Genomic DNA, 17,853 nt, shown 5'->3' on the forward strand with positions numbered 1-17,853 from the left:
CACAACAGAATTGAAACACCTTATCAATGTCTGCTGAAAGTAAGGCAGAATATCTAAGATTTGCTGTCATGGTCAGTCTGGCACTTCAGGTCTCACTTTAAGAACAGTCAGGGAACTTCTCTTATTGGAGTCCTTCAGCAGGAAAGAAAGGGATTGTCATAGTAATTCCCTGATTGAGCTTTTCAAACTTGGCACCTGCTGAGAGAGGGCTATTTCAAGGGTTAATGGTCATGAATATGGAGGCCAAAACTACATAGAAATAGTACTTCTAATATTTCAAAACAATCGTGTTTTAATCCCCTGTTTCCTTTTCTACCTGCATTAATGCCAAGGAATTATCTGTAGGCCAACAGGTTATTCTCCTTGTCCTTCAGTAAGAGTATTTTCTGAGTTCTTTTAAAGAACTTGGGCTGAATTTGGGATAGACTTACTTGACTCTATATACTGAAAGTTAACTTGCAATATAGCAAGACAAACGTGTATCCTAGATTTTAATTTTTTTTGTGAAATAGAAGTCAAAATTATGTTTTGGAAGTTAAAATTTGGACTCATGCACATATTAATTTAAACTGTTAAACCAAAGTTCTGTAGTGGTTTTATTGAGAATGTTGACTATCTTGAAGTTCTGAAACTTTCATACACCAAATTTTTGTGTGTGTTTCTCATCCATTACCTTTTATTCTTCTCTCTTGACCTTCAGGCTGTGAAAGCCAGCTCAGAGGCAACTGAGCTCCTGCAGAATATCCGTCAGGCAAAGGAGAGAGCTGAGAAGGAGCTGGAGAAACTGCAGAACCGGGAAGATTCCAATGAAAGCATGAAGAAAAAATTGCTTGAAGCAGAAGTGAGTGCAGAGTGTCTGTTCAGAGTAAATCAGTTATTGAGATGTGTCTTAGTTTAGGAACCCTCACCTGGGTAGCTCTGAAGAGCATTCCTGTAGTAATTCTTCAGGGGACAATGCTGTTGCACGTTAAGCCATTTTTAATTAAGAAGCATATTTCTTTGAGGAAAACTGAGGGGTTTTATTTTCAATGAGGAGTGGATAAGGACATGCAGTCAGCCTGGGGGATTTAGGGTGTGATGAAGATTCAAAATATGAAAGCCAGCCTTATATTGACTGCTTCAGCCTGCTTTCTCTAGAAACTACTCCTTGCCTTGTGCTAATGCAGAGTGGCCTAACCAGCAGCTCATAATTGCTCTGCAGGAACGGCGCCATTCTCTGGAGAATCAAGTGAAGAGATTAGAGACCGTGGAACGAAGAGAAAACCGCCTAAAAGAAGATATTCAAACTAAATCTCAACAGATTCAACAGATGGCAGAAAAAATTCTGGTGAGCAGAGGTGATAAATGAAACCTAGAGGGTAAGAGTTTGTAAGGAAGGGGTAGGGAAGAATGAGAAGATGTAGAATTGCATTGAATAAGGTGGAAATTGTTGGATAAAAGGATTTGTTTCCTGTACCAGCAGAAAGCTTAAGTATTCAAATACCATTTGTACCCCTAGTTACAAACTCTCTCCTGTGCCTTTAGTCTTAATAGCACTTCAAAGCTGGAGTCATCTCAGTGGGAAAGCTTTTCCATCAACACAGTAATACTTAAATTATTTACCTTATGATTGTTTCAGAGGTAAAACATTCTGAGGGCGGGCAACAACAAAAACATCTCTCTTTTTAAGTAAATTGCAGAGGAATTTAGAGGTCAGATCTATTAGAAATGCTTACATTTTGAAGCAGAGAGAAATTTGTCATCCAAACTGTTCATCTCCAAAGATATTTGTTAGGAAACCATTTGCACCCACATAACTTCTCTGTTGGCAATTTTTTGTTTCTTTCCTGGTTAAAACTATTAAGGCAAGTTAGTATGTCAGTCTCTAGTGAATCGAGCAGAGGGTGTTTCTAATAATTTTGCTTCCCTGGGACAGAAAGCATAATTTAATATTGGAATAATTAAATTTATTTTGCCTTCCTCATGAATTTTCTGTGTCTTGCCAATATGACAAGGAAAAAAAGGATTACATTTTACTGGTAGTAATCCCAAGCTGAGACACACCTGAGGAAGGCCAAATGAAAATGTAGAATTGAACATATTTGGAGTCAACAGATGACCCAGGCTTGTTCTGGGTGCATAGACTTTAGCATCAGTATGCTGAGCACTATCAAGAAAAGGTAGAATAAGTTCTTTAGTAGTGCTGTTCCTTTCAAATTGTTTTGATAGCAGGAGTGCATGGTAAGTGGGAGACTATGGTTGTGCTGGGCAGAGAGCCAACTTTATGTTTAGAAATAGTGTAAAACTTTGAATTGTTTCATAAGCCTCTTGTGTATATTTGGGGATTGTTCCTTGGTTTTGATTATGTTCTCTGTGGAGGAGAAAGTGGAAGGGAAGGCAGAAATATCAACTAATTGTTTTACACCATGGGATATGCTTAGCTCTTCTTATAGATAGTTTCCATGGAGTCCTGACAGAATGTTGGAGGGGTATTTTATAGAAAAAGTCAAACAGGCATTGAAGAAGTAATCCTATAGAGTCTTTCCTAGTCCCTTGCAACTGATCTGGGAGCACAGGGTACTGGTATTCTTTTCCTCCACTCCTACTCTGTACCTTCCCTCAAGCTGTCTCCTCAAACATTTTTGACTTTTCCTGGTATAGAGAGGTAAGAGGGGAGTTGAAGATACAGAATTGCATAGAATAAGGTGGAAGTTGTTGAATAAAGGCATGGTTTTCATGTACACTCATGGAGCAGTACCTGAGAGTACCTGCTCATCTGCCTGTAAGGAACTGATGAAGAAGTAAGAAACAAGTTAGAGAAGATACTTCTGCCTGCCTGAAAGTGCAGATCATTGCTGTGATACCAATAACCAAGTCAGTGCTACACAGAGAATACTGAGTGAGGGCAGCAATGGTAGGAGATTACCTTTTTAAGCCCACACTGGCTGTTAAGTGCCACTGCAGGAACTGGTGAAGCTCCTGCTACAATATGAGCAGTCTGATGCTGGGAGCTTTGAAGCTGCTGCTGATCTGGTTGTCTGATTCTCTGCCAGGACCTGAAACGTGTGGGTTTCTGGGGGAGGTGAGTTGTCCCTCTTGTTGCTGGGAGACATATTTCAATTGCAAAAAGCAGCAATCTCCATTCCATGCAGGAGTGTCAGGGACTAGGCACTGTTGATGACCTACTTTTGGTGAACCTCCTCTTTGATTCTCACTTCTGGAAAAGGAGGTCTATTGCAATTACTGGAGCAAAAAAGCCTACAAGATGAGGAAGATCAGGAAAAAGCATATCAAAATACTATGTAAAGTACTACACCACACACAAATATCAGGAAATTTTCCTGTTCTGTGCAGTTATGAGGGCAGACAGGAGATTCAGAGGCACCTCAGCAACCAAATTTGTCTATGAAAGAGTCAGCCCAGTGGTGGTGAATGACAGACCTGGACCTGCTCCTGTTCTAAGGAAATAGTTGGAATGACAAATTTGGCAATAAATGAGCATAAAGTTGTAAGCTTGGCTCTTGAGAAGTATCCTGTTGAAAGGTTATTATAGATAGACACCCAAATAATATAGTCAGACTGCAGAAATAGCTGATTTCTGAAATACAAATGATTTTAAGTCCTTATTGTGCATGGCTGAAACTATTTGATGTGAAATAAAGAGGCTAGAAAGATTCTGGTATGTTCCATCACATATATTGCATCCTGCACTTTTCATTTTTGAAGCCATTTATAAATAGCATTTCTGACAACATTTGTCCAAGGAATACAGCAAAGTAAATGCTATTCCCCCTCTGAATGCAGAATGAAAAGCACAGACAGCAGTACCCCGTTATTGAGGTCTGCTGTAAGAAAACAAGTGAGACATTGTTAAAAATAGATCTGAACTTCCTGTGATGCCACTGCAGCTATAAAATGTTTATAACTATGTTTTCACCAAATGTCCTTGGCCTATCTTTGGGTATATTTTACTGGGAGATGGAGATTCTTACCATGGAAGTAGAAATCCTTGTCCTTAGCAGTGTTCCCACTCTGCAGTAGATGGGTCAGCAGCAATATGCAAACTAAAAGTTGATAATGTTCAGGTCTCATAATGCCTTTTTTTTTTTTTTACCATGACAGCCCTGGACCTGGAATTTTTATAGTGTGAAGCCTTAAAAAAAGAGAATGAATGTTTGGAACCTGTGTAACACATACTCACAGCACCTACCATTTCCTTGTGTCTGAATATGAATTTTTGCTGCTTTTAGGAGCTGGAGGAAAAGCACCGTGAGGCTCAGATTGCAGCACAACATCTGGAGTTGCAGCTGAAACAGAAGGAACAATTCTATGAGGAGAAACTCAAAGTAAAAATATCTTCTCATCCTACAAGCTTTTGTGGGTAGAATGAGTTCAGGGAAAAACAGTTGCCTTTAGGCTCTGATTGCTTTGTCTTATGAGTTGCCTTCTTGTTGCCATTGCTGCAATGTTGAGGGAGCTTAGTGGAATCTAAATCAGTTTTCTCCTGTTTTTCCTGCCATTGTACCTTATCTGTCTGTGGCACTGGATTAGGAGAGGTAGCATTTGAAGCCAGAACTACAGGAAGGCATTTGTTGGTTGTAATTTGACTTTTGATGACTAAATAATACTTAGTTAATGCTGTTGGATCTCACACCCTGAAGAAGCTTTCAGTTCCCACTGATTTTCTGTGAGTGTTCACTCAGCCTACCTGCAAGTTTTAAATGCAGCAAATAGTAGACCATTTCTGAAATTCCATCTTGGAGCTGGAACATCTGCCAAGAAGCCACAGAAACCACCCACTTTGTTTTTGTCTTTTCCAGGGTAGCATTAACAAACAGTTAGAAATAGGCACCATCTAAAATTAGTAAAAACAAGCTGGCAAATAGGAGTATGTGCACTGGCTAAGGATTTTTCTAAAGAGCTTGCAATGTAACAGCCACTAAATGCATTTTGTAAGAATCTTTCATAAGAACAAATTATTCTCAGTAGGAACAGTCTTCATCTTGTACATTTATCTGATACTTTAATTCTACGTTTTTGCTGAAATGCGAGAGGATGTAGTATTTAAGAGGAGAGAAGAAATTTCTGTGGGAGAAATATAAAGGAAAAAACAAGTAAGATATGCTGGCAGATCAGAGCATGTGGTTATCAGTAATGAGAGGAGAGTGATAGAAAGCAGGAAGATCAGATGTAGATGTTGAGAAATAAGTGGTGATATAAAAACTGGAAAAGAGGATAAGCATTGGAAAAAATAAAAAGAGAACCTGGTGTATTGTGGGGCCCTATGATGTAGGGTTTAATAGGAGAAATCAGGAAGCCAGGTGAAAGAGGTTCAAAGGAATAAAACAAGACATGGAGTTTTTGTAATTGGAAAAGTAAAAACTGTCCTGTGGTGTCCAGAATTTGTGCCTTTGATAAACTTTTCTTTAAAGGAAGAGACCTTCAGTTTAACAACTGATTTATAACTCTGGTCATACATACACAACGTGCATTTCTAGAAAAATGTAGCAATTCATTACTTTAGTCCTGTTCCCAATGACAGCTGTTTGTGCCACAAAAAGAAGTTTTTTACTTTGCTGTTAGATTTTTGTCTCTGACTGGAAGAATTTGTATGGTCTCAGTTGCCTTCTCATCCATACCTATGGAACTCATAAATTATTTTTGAGCCATGTTGGTAGGACAGCCAAAGGATGGGCACTTTCCTATTTCTTCAGCTGTACATGTTGGGTTAGAGAGTCTTTTCTCTGTTTCTGTTGCATTAGGCTGAAACAGTTATTGAACACAGTTTATATGACTCAAAATAATAAATAAAATACCTACAATATCTCCATATCTCTATAAAATCTTATTGTTAAATTCAGTCTTCAGAGATAACTGAGAGAGTGCTCTTTTTGGAGTTTGCTCTTCCATGGATTTCATGCAATTGCATCATGGATTTAATTTTGCTTGAGATATGACCAATTGCTTACTAAAAAAAATCTATATTGATGATTTTCTTTCTGCTTGCCCTTTGCCCAGTGAAACAGATATAATTTAGACAAAAGAAATGTCTTCATTTAGGTGTTGGAAAATCAGATGAAGAAGGATCTTGCAGATAAGGAAGCACTTGAGAATATGCTCAGAAGACATGAAGAAGAAGCACGTGAGAAATGCAAAGTTCTGGCTGAACAGAAGGCGGTATGTGGTGTTGAGCTGGAAATCAAAGCTGTTTGAAGAGCAGCTTTCTAAAGCTGATTTCAAGCAAGATAATCTTGTTTGAGGTTCTGTAGTGCTGCTGAGCTGCTTTGAAAAAAATTCATTGATTAATATGAATTTTAAGAGACTTTTTTTTTAAATTCAGAGTGTCTTCAAGAATATTTCCTTTAAAAAAGCCATGCAGCTTGCTGTGCACCCCTCATTTTGGGTCTTGATAATGGTTGCTTTTTCCTAACATTAAAGCAGTAGCAAGCAGCTGCAAATAGCTCCAGTAATTGCATTTGTGTTGCTCATTTTGGCCATTTGATCAGTTTTCTTTTACTTCTTTTTTGCTTCTGGAAAAAGTTCAGACTTTTTAATAAACTTTATTTTTGTAACTGCTCACGTTGTGCAGTCTCAAAGGCTCACTGCTGTGTTTCAGATGATCAATGCAATGGATTCCAAGATCAGGTCACTGGAGCAGAGAATTGTGGAATTGTCTGAGGCCAACAAACTGGCAGCAAATAGCAGCCTCTTTACCCAGAGGAACATGTAAGTGTGGCAGCTCTGTCACTCCTTTTCCAATTGAAGTGATTCTCTGATTCACCGTGTAAAAGTGGCTCTTTTTTGCAGGCCTGCTCTGCTCCCTGCTTGTTTTTCACTGATAGCCTTTCAAAAATATGCTCCCTTCTTCAAATAGTTGGGGCTCGCTGTGGATTTTGTGTTTTCTCAAACATGACTGGGAAAATTGGTTTGTATTACAGTGTATACTTTGGAGCATTTCCTAAGGCAGGTGATTTGTGTAGGTTTGCCAGATATGTTAAATGAAATAATAATTTGATGTCTAAAATACCCCTGGAGAAGCATACATTCCTTCTTTAAACATAAACATTGCTAATAGATTTATATTTTACTCAGTTCCCCTGACACATGATTTTGAAATTGAAAACATTAAACACTCTTCACTCACAAACATTTCATCATGCCTTGATGGGTGAGGAGACAAGGAAGAACACTAGATTTTGAAGCCAAGAATTTCTCTGCATGTTTTTGAATTCTTCTGTTTCAGATCCTTTTGTCTGCCTGAACTTTATTTTTCTTTGGATTTCAGCTGAGATTCCTTATCCTTCCAATGCTGTTTTTCCTTCATAAATGACTGAGAGGTGTTCTACTTCAAGTGTAGGAAAAGCATGGGTTGTTTGATACCTCCTGCAGGGCAGGGCTAAAATAGAATTTGCCCTTACTGAGTTCAGAGATTCACCAGCTTGGTTTGCACAAAGGTTACAGTGTCCATCAGCTGCTGGATCCAACATCAGGCAGTGCCTTTGTGGGAAGCACTTGAATAGATTCATCTCTAATATTGAATAGAATCAGACAAGGATGAATTTTGGCAAAGACTTGCTTTGGTTTCATTCCTTTTTTTGTGGTCATTATGCCTTCAGATATGCAATGGCTCCAATTTTCATTGCATTTCAATTATCTTGCAATTTATTTTAACCTTAGCAGCCAAAAATATTCACAGAAATAACTGAGGAACTTAATTGTGCTGCTTAATGCTCCAGATGACCTCCTGTTAATCACCCAGGGAGTTTGTAGAGGCAGCAAAAGCCATAACTTACCTTCAATCTAAAATAAAACAGAAATGTCTCGAGGTGGAGCTGTTCAGTGTATGGAAGGTTGAATGTCTCAGTCATGGGTGCTGAACTGAGTTTAAGGACTTAGAGCAACCTCTGGGAGCCATATCCTTGACTGGAGAGCCACAGAAAACAAGAAAAACATATAATAATGTTTTAACATACAATTTAAAATAGATTATTGAGAGACATTTTGTCAAATGATGAACTTTGCAGGATTGGTAGGAGACAGTACAGAATTAGCAACATTTTGAGAGAAAATTGCTTAATTATGCATGCAGTTAGTTAATGAATTTGTGCTTATTTTGTGAATTGGGCTGTTGAAAATGTATAAATTGTTGTTGGACTGCATTTTGAACCCACAAAAGCTGCAGCTAATCTGAGCATGCATCAAGAGGAGAGCTAGTGATTAAACTCTTCAGAGGAGAGGGGAGCTCTGCAAGCTTTGTTCCAGCAGTATCTGAGGAAACCAATGATTATCAGGTTCCTGAGAAGATAGCCCAGTAAACAGCAGGAAATGAAATAACACCATTTGACAGTTCTGGCTGACAGTAATCTGTAGAGGTAAATTAAAAAAACAGAGGGTAAAAGGGTGCTTTGCTTGGAATGCACAGAAATGTGAGTCAGAAGACTTAAGTCCTATTTTTAGTTTTGTTAAGTCTTCCTATTTGATCTTGGGCAACCCACATAATTTCTCTGGGATAGGATTAATAACAGCTTATCTCACAGTGAACTTCTTAAAATATTAATTCATTAATATATGTAGGGCTTTGTGAGGTTTCTAAGTAGAAAGCACTCTATGAGGCAGAATTTTCCAATGCATGATAACACAATTCCAGGAACTGTAAATAATGCAGAAAGACCTTTTTTTTTTTTGAGTGTCTATTTCAAATAATAATAATTAATAATTGCCAGCTCTCAAAATTCTTATGAGAACAAGTAATTATTTTTGTTCAGTTTGTGGATTAAGACTTTGATCAGGCACAGCAAAAGCTTCACTTCAGTGTAGGTCAATTCTTATGTGCATTACAACTTTCAAAAGCCCCTAACAAAACAACCCACACACACTACCCCCAATCCTAAAGCATGGAGTTCCTCTTGTCTCATGGAAATACACTCTAAGAAAGCAACTCTCAGAATTTATATTTCCCCTATAGAAAAAAATGTGACAAGGAACTGATGAAACGCGTAGAATTAATTGTACCTTAAATTATAGATTACCCTCTACAAGATTCATTTGTTGTGCAGCTGGCAAATATGGAATTTTAGTGCTCTGGGCATATGCTGATGAATACACTATTTTTTTTTATTTTTAGCTGGGATGTGGAATTTAAGCCATGAATTTAACTTCACAGGAAACTTTTGTTTTCCTTACTTGACCCCAGTGGAAGGACACATGTTAAGGTCGTTTTGGGTTTGTCACTTGTGCATTTCTCCTATCAGGAAAGCCCAAGAGGAGATGATTTCAGAGCTCAGGCAACAGAAGTTCTACTTGGAAACACAAGCTGGAAAGTTGGAAGCCCAGAATCGAAAATTAGAAGAACAATTGGAAAAGATGAGTCACCAAGATCACACTGACAAGAACCGCCTGCTGGAGTTGGAGACACGGCTGAGAGAGGTGAAAACATGGCTCTGATCTCTCTCAACAAACTTTCCTAAATGCACCCCATTTTGTGAATGCAATGAGAACTAGAATTAACTTCTTGTAGTGGTATTTGAAGGTGTATTAGTAATTAAAAAAAAAAAGCTCATTAAAAAGGAGGTAAATGTAAGTATTAAGGACTTGTCATGCTGAATCTGAGCTTTTAGATCATCTTGCTTTTTCAGAATTCTATTTCTGTGTTTGTTTGTACAATACCCTTATAGTATTGTCTGGATAGAGTATAATAGCTCAACAGTGTGCAATGACCAGACAGATAACCTGTAGCCTTAGAGTCTAGAGCTTAGAAAGCAAAGCATACAGCAGAATTGCTGTAAGGAAAAAGGAACCTGCTGCTTCATGCACCATTTTCAGAGTTTTCTGGAAAGAAAACCTAACAGTGATATGGAAATATACTCTTTTAAAGATCTCTGAGCTGTGCTTCAGTTTTAATGTTGTATTAACTAGTTTGGTTCTACAAATTCTTCTCCAGTCTCAGTCCACTAATTTTCAGCTAAGGCTGAAATCTTGCCTTCAGCTGAGGCTGAAATCTTGCCTTCAGCTGAGGTTGTTGAACAACCAACCTGTCCTACTTTGGCCAGAAGCTGACTGAGACCATGTAAGGTTTCTGACAGCCTTGTCACACATCTCCAGCACAACAGACAGATTCCCTTGGGATAGCAGGGAGCCTGAAGAAGATGCTAAGATTTGGAATTGATTCTGAAAACTGAGATGTGGTTTAGTTGTTTATTTCTTCTCCCTGGAGTGACATGTTTATCCCTTTGTGTGCTGCAAGAAAACCTTCATCAGAAGCCATTCAGAGCCAGATGAGCTGGTGGGTTTCTTTAAAAGGAATCTGAAGGGAAGATGAAACATGGAAGTCAATTGCAAAATGTATGTAATGTATGCCCAGAGATTCCCAAATAAAGATCCTTAGAGACTCTTAGCTTCAGTGAAGAAAGTTCATCACAAACTACTTCAACATTTTATATCAGTGTTTGATACGTTTGAGTTTCAGCTGGAACTATTCTTGTGCCCTTGTTGCTTCAAAATGCCAGGTTGTTTTTTCCAAAAAATCAGTAGATTTTAGGGAGTAGACAAAGCAGTGTCCTTGATTTAAGCAGTGTGCCAGGATGTGATTTTGGGAACAGACATGGCAATGGCATCTTAAAGTGTGTTCTGAAACAAGACCCCATTGCCTGTCATGTCTTCGTTAGTAACTCACACTTGGGTACTACTGTGACTTCCTTCAGGTTAGCCTAGAGCATGAAGAACAAAAGCTGGAGCTGAAGAGGCAGCTGACAGAGCTGCAGCTGACCCTGCAGGAGAGGGAATCCCAGATCACTGGGCTGCAGGCTGCAAGGACAGCCCTGGAGAACCAACTCCGAGAGGCCAAGACCGAGCTGGAGGAGACCACGGCCGAGGCAGAGGAGGAGATCCAAGCCCTCACGGTGAGCCCTGGCACTTGTCTGTGAGCTGCAGATGCACACTAGAGTCATGTAGGTGCATGTTTCATAAAGAGGATAAAAGGAATTCATATGATCCAATTTTTAATTTTCAGAAATGGGTATGAATTGTGCCTTGTGTTGATAGGCTAAAATGTCAAATTTTGCCTTTAGCCATTTGAATAGTTCCTAGTAATGGTTCATTGCTGCCTAAACTGACAGATGGCTTGTAGGAGCATCATTACTTTTGTTTTGAGGTGAAAGTTGCATCTGAAATTGGTATTGTTAGGAGGTTAACTCTGTGATTTACTTATTGAAATAATAGCTCATGAGTTTGGAAGTACTTGATGGTCATAAATGTTTTGATGATTTTTTTTCTTCCTATCAGTTACCCTGCTTTGAGGATACTTATTCAGGAGTATATATACCAAATTCAGGGGTATATATACCAAATTCTCCCACCAAATTCCTAGGGAGAGTCTTCTAACACATAATTTTATTCCAATGCTAGTTTCATTAAAAATTGTCATGTGTGTCTGGTGAGGTGTGTGAGTGATAGAAAGGAAAACAAAGTTCAAGTCCTGCCACCCTCTTCCACCCCAATCCCTGTAAATGGAGTTCTAGATTATATGCTGCTGGTTGCTGTCTCTTGAGCACAAAAGGATGCTTTCAAACTTTGATTCTAAGAAATATTTCCTCCACAAAAGATTCCCAGAGTTGTGGGTAGAGAGTTTGACCTGCTACCAGCTAACCCCCCCCTTGAGCAGCAGCCTGAGATGACCTTCAAATCCTGTGATTTGGAAGTGTTGAAAATGTGCTCCAGTGGCATTTAATCAAAGAACTGTTCTGAACATTGCTGCCATTGCTGGTTTTTGGGAGGGGAGGGGCCTCAGCTGGCATGGGCACTGGTATTATGCTGATGCTTTGGGCAGATGAATGGCAGAACCATTCTCTCAGTTCTAAAGGGGGCACAGGCTGGGCAAGTGCAGCAAACAGCATCGAGGCCTAAGAATAACTGAATAGAAATGGCATTGGGTTCTTTTTGCTCAGAACTGAGGCAGTCCCTTCCCAGCTGAAAGCTTTGCATAACAGCCACTATCACTGCCAGGGGGCTGGCAATGCACTTGGGATCCTTACCCAGCAGTGAAACAGATGAATATTCATGACCTGTGTTCACTCAGTTATTGCTCCAGTTAATGGGGCAAACTGGTAGTGCTGGACCAGCTGCTGTCAGACACTCCAGCCAAGCAGGCTTGGGACTATTCCTGCCATGGAGTTTTTTACATACTTTTATTTCTCACATTGCCTGTTGTGGTAAGATAGCTTTTAAGCACTCATATTTGACATCTGCTGAATGGTTTTTTTCCTGTTTAGTCTCTTGGCTCTAAGGAAAATGTTCTGAATGGAGAAAGGTGGCTGGATGTGCTTCAGCAGTAACCTTTCCTTTGTTAAGTTTTCAGATAGCATATGACATTAGACACTTGTTAAATCACTTTGAATTTTGAGAGGCCACGAGGCTGAAACAAGAACTTTTTGCTTTGTCATGCTTTGCTTGTAAATTAGGGGATAAAAATGGTGCATGCAATACTGCATTCTTTAATATGAGTGTTTGAACTTTTCTGTACTTTAGATGCTGTCCTCCAAAGAATTGATTCTTATGTTTTATTGCTGCTTTTTAGAGAGGCTCAGGCTTTAATGTGACTTTATGGTAGGATTCAGGTAGATTGGCAGAGCTGTTTGGGTAGCTTGCATTATACATCACTATAGCTTTTCTTTGCAAGCATTAAATTGTATGTAGTGTTTATTTTCTATGAAACACCAAATATGGAAATAAAACCAACTCAAATTAAAATGTCAAGAATGTAAAAACTTAACATGGGGATCAACAAGTCTTCTGGTGCCCATTTCAGATGGAACCTATTGCATAATTCCATTCTTGAGCTTGTACATTTTCCTAAAGCACTTCAGAGTTGGGAGCAGAAGTGTATTTTGATAAGTAGGATGGGACTTTTGCTAATCAGTTCTTTGCCACTGCAAAGTGCTTTCATAGCCTGCAGCATCTGCCTTCCAAACTTTGCTTGCTGGTAGGTTGTTCTGCAGTTTGTTTAGCAACAGCATTCTTGAATTCTAATGTATGAAAAATTGATGATGAACTTCTTACCTCCTTTAGGCACATAGAGATGAAATCCAGCGTAAATTTGAAGCCCTTCGTAATAGCTGCACAGTGAGTATTAAATACAGATCATTGAATTATTTTGAAATTAAGGATAATGAAACAAACAATTTCCTCATTCAATCCTTGATGACACTAGTTCATAATGTGGACTTCTGGCTTCAAGGTGCTAGTAGGAGCTGGATGGATTGGATTGGATTTCTTTTAGGTTTCAGGTAAACCTCAGTTTGGAGGTTTTAGTCTGATCATGAAATTGTCACTGTTCTTCTTTTTGGAGAAGAAAGTAAATTAAAATATCTCATTGCAGTGCAGCTAATAAGAATGGTGCAGCAGCTGCAAAAAATTACTGTACATGAAGGTTTTTTCTGCTCACAAGAAGAAAAGATCTACCTGTCCAAATTCTGAGCTGCATTGTAGATCTAGGCCTGAGTGGGTTTTAAGGAGGATTTTAACACTGTTTGAAGAAACAAGAAGTGTTAAGGTTCCAAATAATACATTGACATACAGCAGAGAGAACTCCAGGATCTGAATTTTCACCTTCTGTTGCTTGATATCTTTGACATGTTTTCAGATTCATTTCATCAGTCCAGGACAGATGTACAAGGCCTTTGTCTATCCACAGGGATTCTTGCAGTTTAACACTATCTTCACACTTGTTCATGGCAGTTGAGGGAGAGTCTCTGCCTTCCAGTGACATGAATTACACAGGTGTTGGATAAGGACCACAGTCCTCTGGTCAGCTGTGATTGTAAATTATTCTGGGCTTTTTCTCTCTACCCCACACTGTGAGCAGGGCTTAATTGCTGGGACTTTTTATCTTGATTGTTTCCCTGCTGCCAGTGATTTCCTCAAATGTAATTTTTCATGCTGTAGGAGTAAGTCTCTAATGTGTCAGTTTTCATCTTATTTTAAAATATCTTTTCAGCATGAGAGTCATTCTGTTTTCCTCACTTGCTCTTTAGCACTAAGCAAGGGGGTTATTCTGGACATGGAATATCTAGATAGGAAGAAGTGAGGAAGTACAGCTTTCCAAAGTGCTTTAACCTCTGTCTAAAAGAAATCCTGCACAAGAAACTTCACTTTCTATTCCCTTCCTCATTTTCTTAGATTGACTGTCTAGCTCCCTATGTGTCATCATAGATCTTACATCCAGAGCTATCTCCTGTTGCTCTGGATCTTGCCTTTCATTCAGAGTGACAGCTTTCTCTGAAAACACTTTTGTGATCTCCATGCAGGGAAAAGCCAGGTGTGGAAACTCTGTGGCTTTGTTCACTGCAGGGTCAGCAGCCTCGCAGAGCTGTAACTCATTATCCAGTGACACTTCAGCTCTGAGTGTGGGGAACAAGCTCCAGCAGTGAAGAATGACCCATAACATTTCCAGAATGTCAAGAGCTTCAAAGGACTTGTAAAAGTGTTGTGCATTGTAAGGCCCTCCAGTGGGATAAGTGGAATCAGACATCCTCATCAATAAGAAATTAATTAAATAGTTCCTAAATGAATAATGCATGCCCATGGCACATTCTCTTTGCAGCCCAGGAGAATGCATGTATAATTTAATTGACCAGACAGATAATTTCATGTTGTGTGCTATGACTGCTCCTGGCTGTCCATCCTGCCTGAGGAATGAGGAAATCAGGGCAGTATTCTGTTGCCAGTGAGGGTCAAGAAATGCTAATTGCACTGCTTTAACCAGATGTTCCAAATTCATTTTTATCTGATGGTACCAGTATGATGCAGGCTGTGCTTTTTGGTGACCATGTGACTCCACTTGAAGGTGATTAGAATTTATACTCCTTTTAAAACCCAACAACACTTCAAGGGAATAATTGTAATATGCTGCTACTTATACAGCCTGATAAAGGATGGATTTATTCTTTCAGGAGGTTCTCAAGAGAGATCCTTTTTAATCTGACACAAACTCCTTGAACTAGTCTGGCAAACTTTGGTAGGGAATTACTTTTTATTTGATCTTATTGAGAAGCCCCAAACAGCATAAGAATTACAAAAATAAGATTAGACAGGAAAAAAAATATTAAAAAATTGAATTACTTCAGTACTTTTGCAGTCTTCAAAAGATAAATAAAAATATTTAATCTACTTTCTTTGGTATTGTTCCTGTTTCTCTAGCTTCACAAAGGTCACAGCTTCTGATTGTAGAGAAGGCTGTGTCTGCTTTCCTTGTATTCTCATTGCACACTTGGTCTTCCTTTTGCTGAGGTCTCTGACCTGGAGGCATTTTCAGGTTCTACTTTTTCATGCTTTCTGTCACTCAGTTGAGCAAGAAATAATAGGATACATAAGTACAGCAAAAATTATAGCTTGTGGTACCTGCTGAACACACACGTGCTCATGGGAACACACAGAGTCATATCTTATCACAACCTTCTCACAATGATAGCTCATCCAGCAAATCTGCTGAGGGAGAACTAGTTCCCCACATTTATTCTATGAAATAAATGGCCCATTTGAGTGTTAAAACTATTTTCCAGGCAAAGCAAGATCTAGAAATAAAAGGCATTCTTAAATAGGAAAGTTTACACATTTGTCAGTTGTTTCCAGATACCTCCAAAATGTAGCTTGTTCTGAGATCACCAGCATGTTTAAACTTAAAAATACAACTAAATTATCTAAATAATAATAGAACTGTTTCCAAAAGGAAACTTCCATTAAACAGGAATTAAAGTCTTTAAATATTTAGCAGGAAATAGTCCTATAAAAGCCTTGCACTCAGCTTAGGAAAATACCAGAGAACCACCATGTGAACCACCTGGGTTTTTCAGGTACAGGCTGTTGCTTTTACTCTAGCAATGAGTGGAATTTCTTATTCCTAATTGGATATTGCATTTCCATTTATTCAAGTCTTCCCCAATAAAACAAGGTTTATCTTCCCTTCTTGAGTTTCTTTTGTCATCATCTTGTGTTCCAGTCTTAAACATTACCAGGCTTGCTCTGCACTTGTGCAAGAGATTGAATACTGAGGCATTAAATCTGTGAGCCCATCAGACAGGTATAATTTTAGTTATGTGTGAATTCCTGCTAAATTCAGTCTAAGATCCTGATTCCACATTGGCTCAATAAGTTGACATAAGTTGTGTTCTTGTGAGCTTCCAAAATAATACTCAGAGATTTTACTTTGATGCTAAATTGTGTTTCAGAGTAAAGGAATCTTGCCCACTGTGACAAGGCTAATACCCAGGCAAAAACTTTTATATGGCTTTTAAATTTTTTTTTTAAAAGTAAAATTCCTGTTGAGTGGAAGGGGTTATCCTTTATTCCCATTTCACAGAAAATATGATGGCAGATACCAGTTATAGGCAGAAATGGAGTTTTGTATTTTTTGTAGCCTGACAAAAAATCAGAGACTTCTAAGGCATTGTTGTGAGAGGTTAATGAGACCTTCACTGTGGGTAAAATCATCATCATTTGAGGAAGAGGCTCCTGCTTGGGAGAGGCAGCTCATCTTCTGGGGCCTAGGACAGGAACACAGGGGAGGAGAGGAGTGCAGTCTGGGCAGTGTCCAGTGGGCAATGTCCCTCAAGATAAACCATGAAGAGTTTTTGGAGACTGAGATCCATGTTTAAGGTGTGTTTCAAGGCACAGATATTGTCTGACAATGGAGAGGGGAGGAAAGTGAGGGATTCATTGTCAGGTATTGATGGAACAGGGAGAGATACAATCTGTCTGCAGCCCTGTTTGAGAGCCTGAGCCTCCCAGTGTTGGGATTTCTCTGCCTGAAAAGCTTTGTCTCAGGCAGTAGGTGAAGACAAAAGGAGTCTGATCTCTGCTCTCACTTCCTTCTCACAATAATTTGGGGCTGAGAGACAGCTTTTTCTTGTCTCCTATTTATTTCTGACAGGTGGCTTTCTGGTAAAGATTAGTGGGGATGGGGAGGAGTGGAAATGGATAGAGCAACACTATTAGTCTGGAATCATATTAAACTCCAAATAAGACCCTGCTGATAGCATCCCAAAACAGTTTCCCTTGCTGTGTCCTAGCATTTTTCTGCATGTTTGCTGATGGCAACTGAGAACTGAGACACCTTTATGAAGGAATAGGGTGTGGGGAAGTTTGCAAGCTGCAGTTATTAGTATATAAATAAAACTCCTCATTTTTCTCATTTTCCTCATAATTGTGCCTGTGGTTTTGGTATGTGGAGCATATGGATTAAAGTCAGTACATTTTATCTGGTGTGCAAACCAAATCATCATGGCTCTGACTGTTTGTTGCTCTGATATTTGATTTAATCCATGGCTGGAGAGGTTTGTAGGACCAGAGGTAACAGCTGTGAATCTGCTCAGCCTCACCAGAGGAATACTTTGCTTTCCTCAGATTATTCAGTGGGGAGGGAATTATGCTGGATATGGCCCCTTCTGCTGAGGAGCTGCTGTGCTTGGGTTGCTCTGCAATATTTAAAAATGAGATACAGTCCTCTGCATCAGGATAAAGATAAGCTGTGTCCTTAGATGTGGTGTGCAGTGAACAATCTGTGTAGTTAGATGATATCTCTGGTTTATGGATTAGTTGTGATGAAGATGTGCATAAATAGAGGAGAAAATTCCAGTTGCTCTGAGTGGTGATGCAGTGGCACAGATACAGTGGCTGTCTAGATTGTCTAGAATTGCTTTTCCAAGGTTTCAAGTGTTTGGTTAATTTATAAACTTAAAATGTGAAAATTTTTCTAATTATATTATGGGTTTCTAAAGGATATAATAGCATTTTCTTACTGACTTCTCTTTAATACACTTCATGTTTACCTGAGAATAGCTCAGAATTGGTTGTCTTGTTTGGGGTTTTTTGGGGCTTTTCTTT

The 17,853-nt window shown here is 39.0% G+C and overlaps 1 protein-coding gene across 1 annotated transcript in view; it reads left to right on the forward strand.

Annotated features, from left to right (window-relative positions):
• Window positions 1-17,853, forward strand: part of CIT (citron rho-interacting serine/threonine kinase) — a 68,001-nt gene that overhangs the window by 29,077 nt on the left and 21,071 nt on the right. Inside the window, exons 16-23 of the mRNA XM_066562404.1 lie at window positions 701-841; window positions 1,202-1,327; window positions 4,230-4,325; window positions 6,040-6,156; window positions 6,596-6,705; window positions 9,231-9,405; window positions 10,680-10,877; window positions 13,042-13,095. Coding sequence (XP_066418501.1) covers window positions 701-841; window positions 1,202-1,327; window positions 4,230-4,325; window positions 6,040-6,156; window positions 6,596-6,705; window positions 9,231-9,405; window positions 10,680-10,877; window positions 13,042-13,095 — 1,017 coding nt within the window. The remainder of the gene's footprint in view (window positions 1-700; window positions 842-1,201; window positions 1,328-4,229; window positions 4,326-6,039; window positions 6,157-6,595; window positions 6,706-9,230; window positions 9,406-10,679; window positions 10,878-13,041; window positions 13,096-17,853) is intronic.

The sequence above is a fragment of the Molothrus aeneus genome, chromosome 18 (assembly GCF_037042795.1).
Source record: "Molothrus aeneus isolate 106 chromosome 18, BPBGC_Maene_1.0, whole genome shotgun sequence".
NCBI lineage: Eukaryota > Metazoa > Chordata > Aves > Passeriformes > Icteridae > Molothrus > Molothrus aeneus.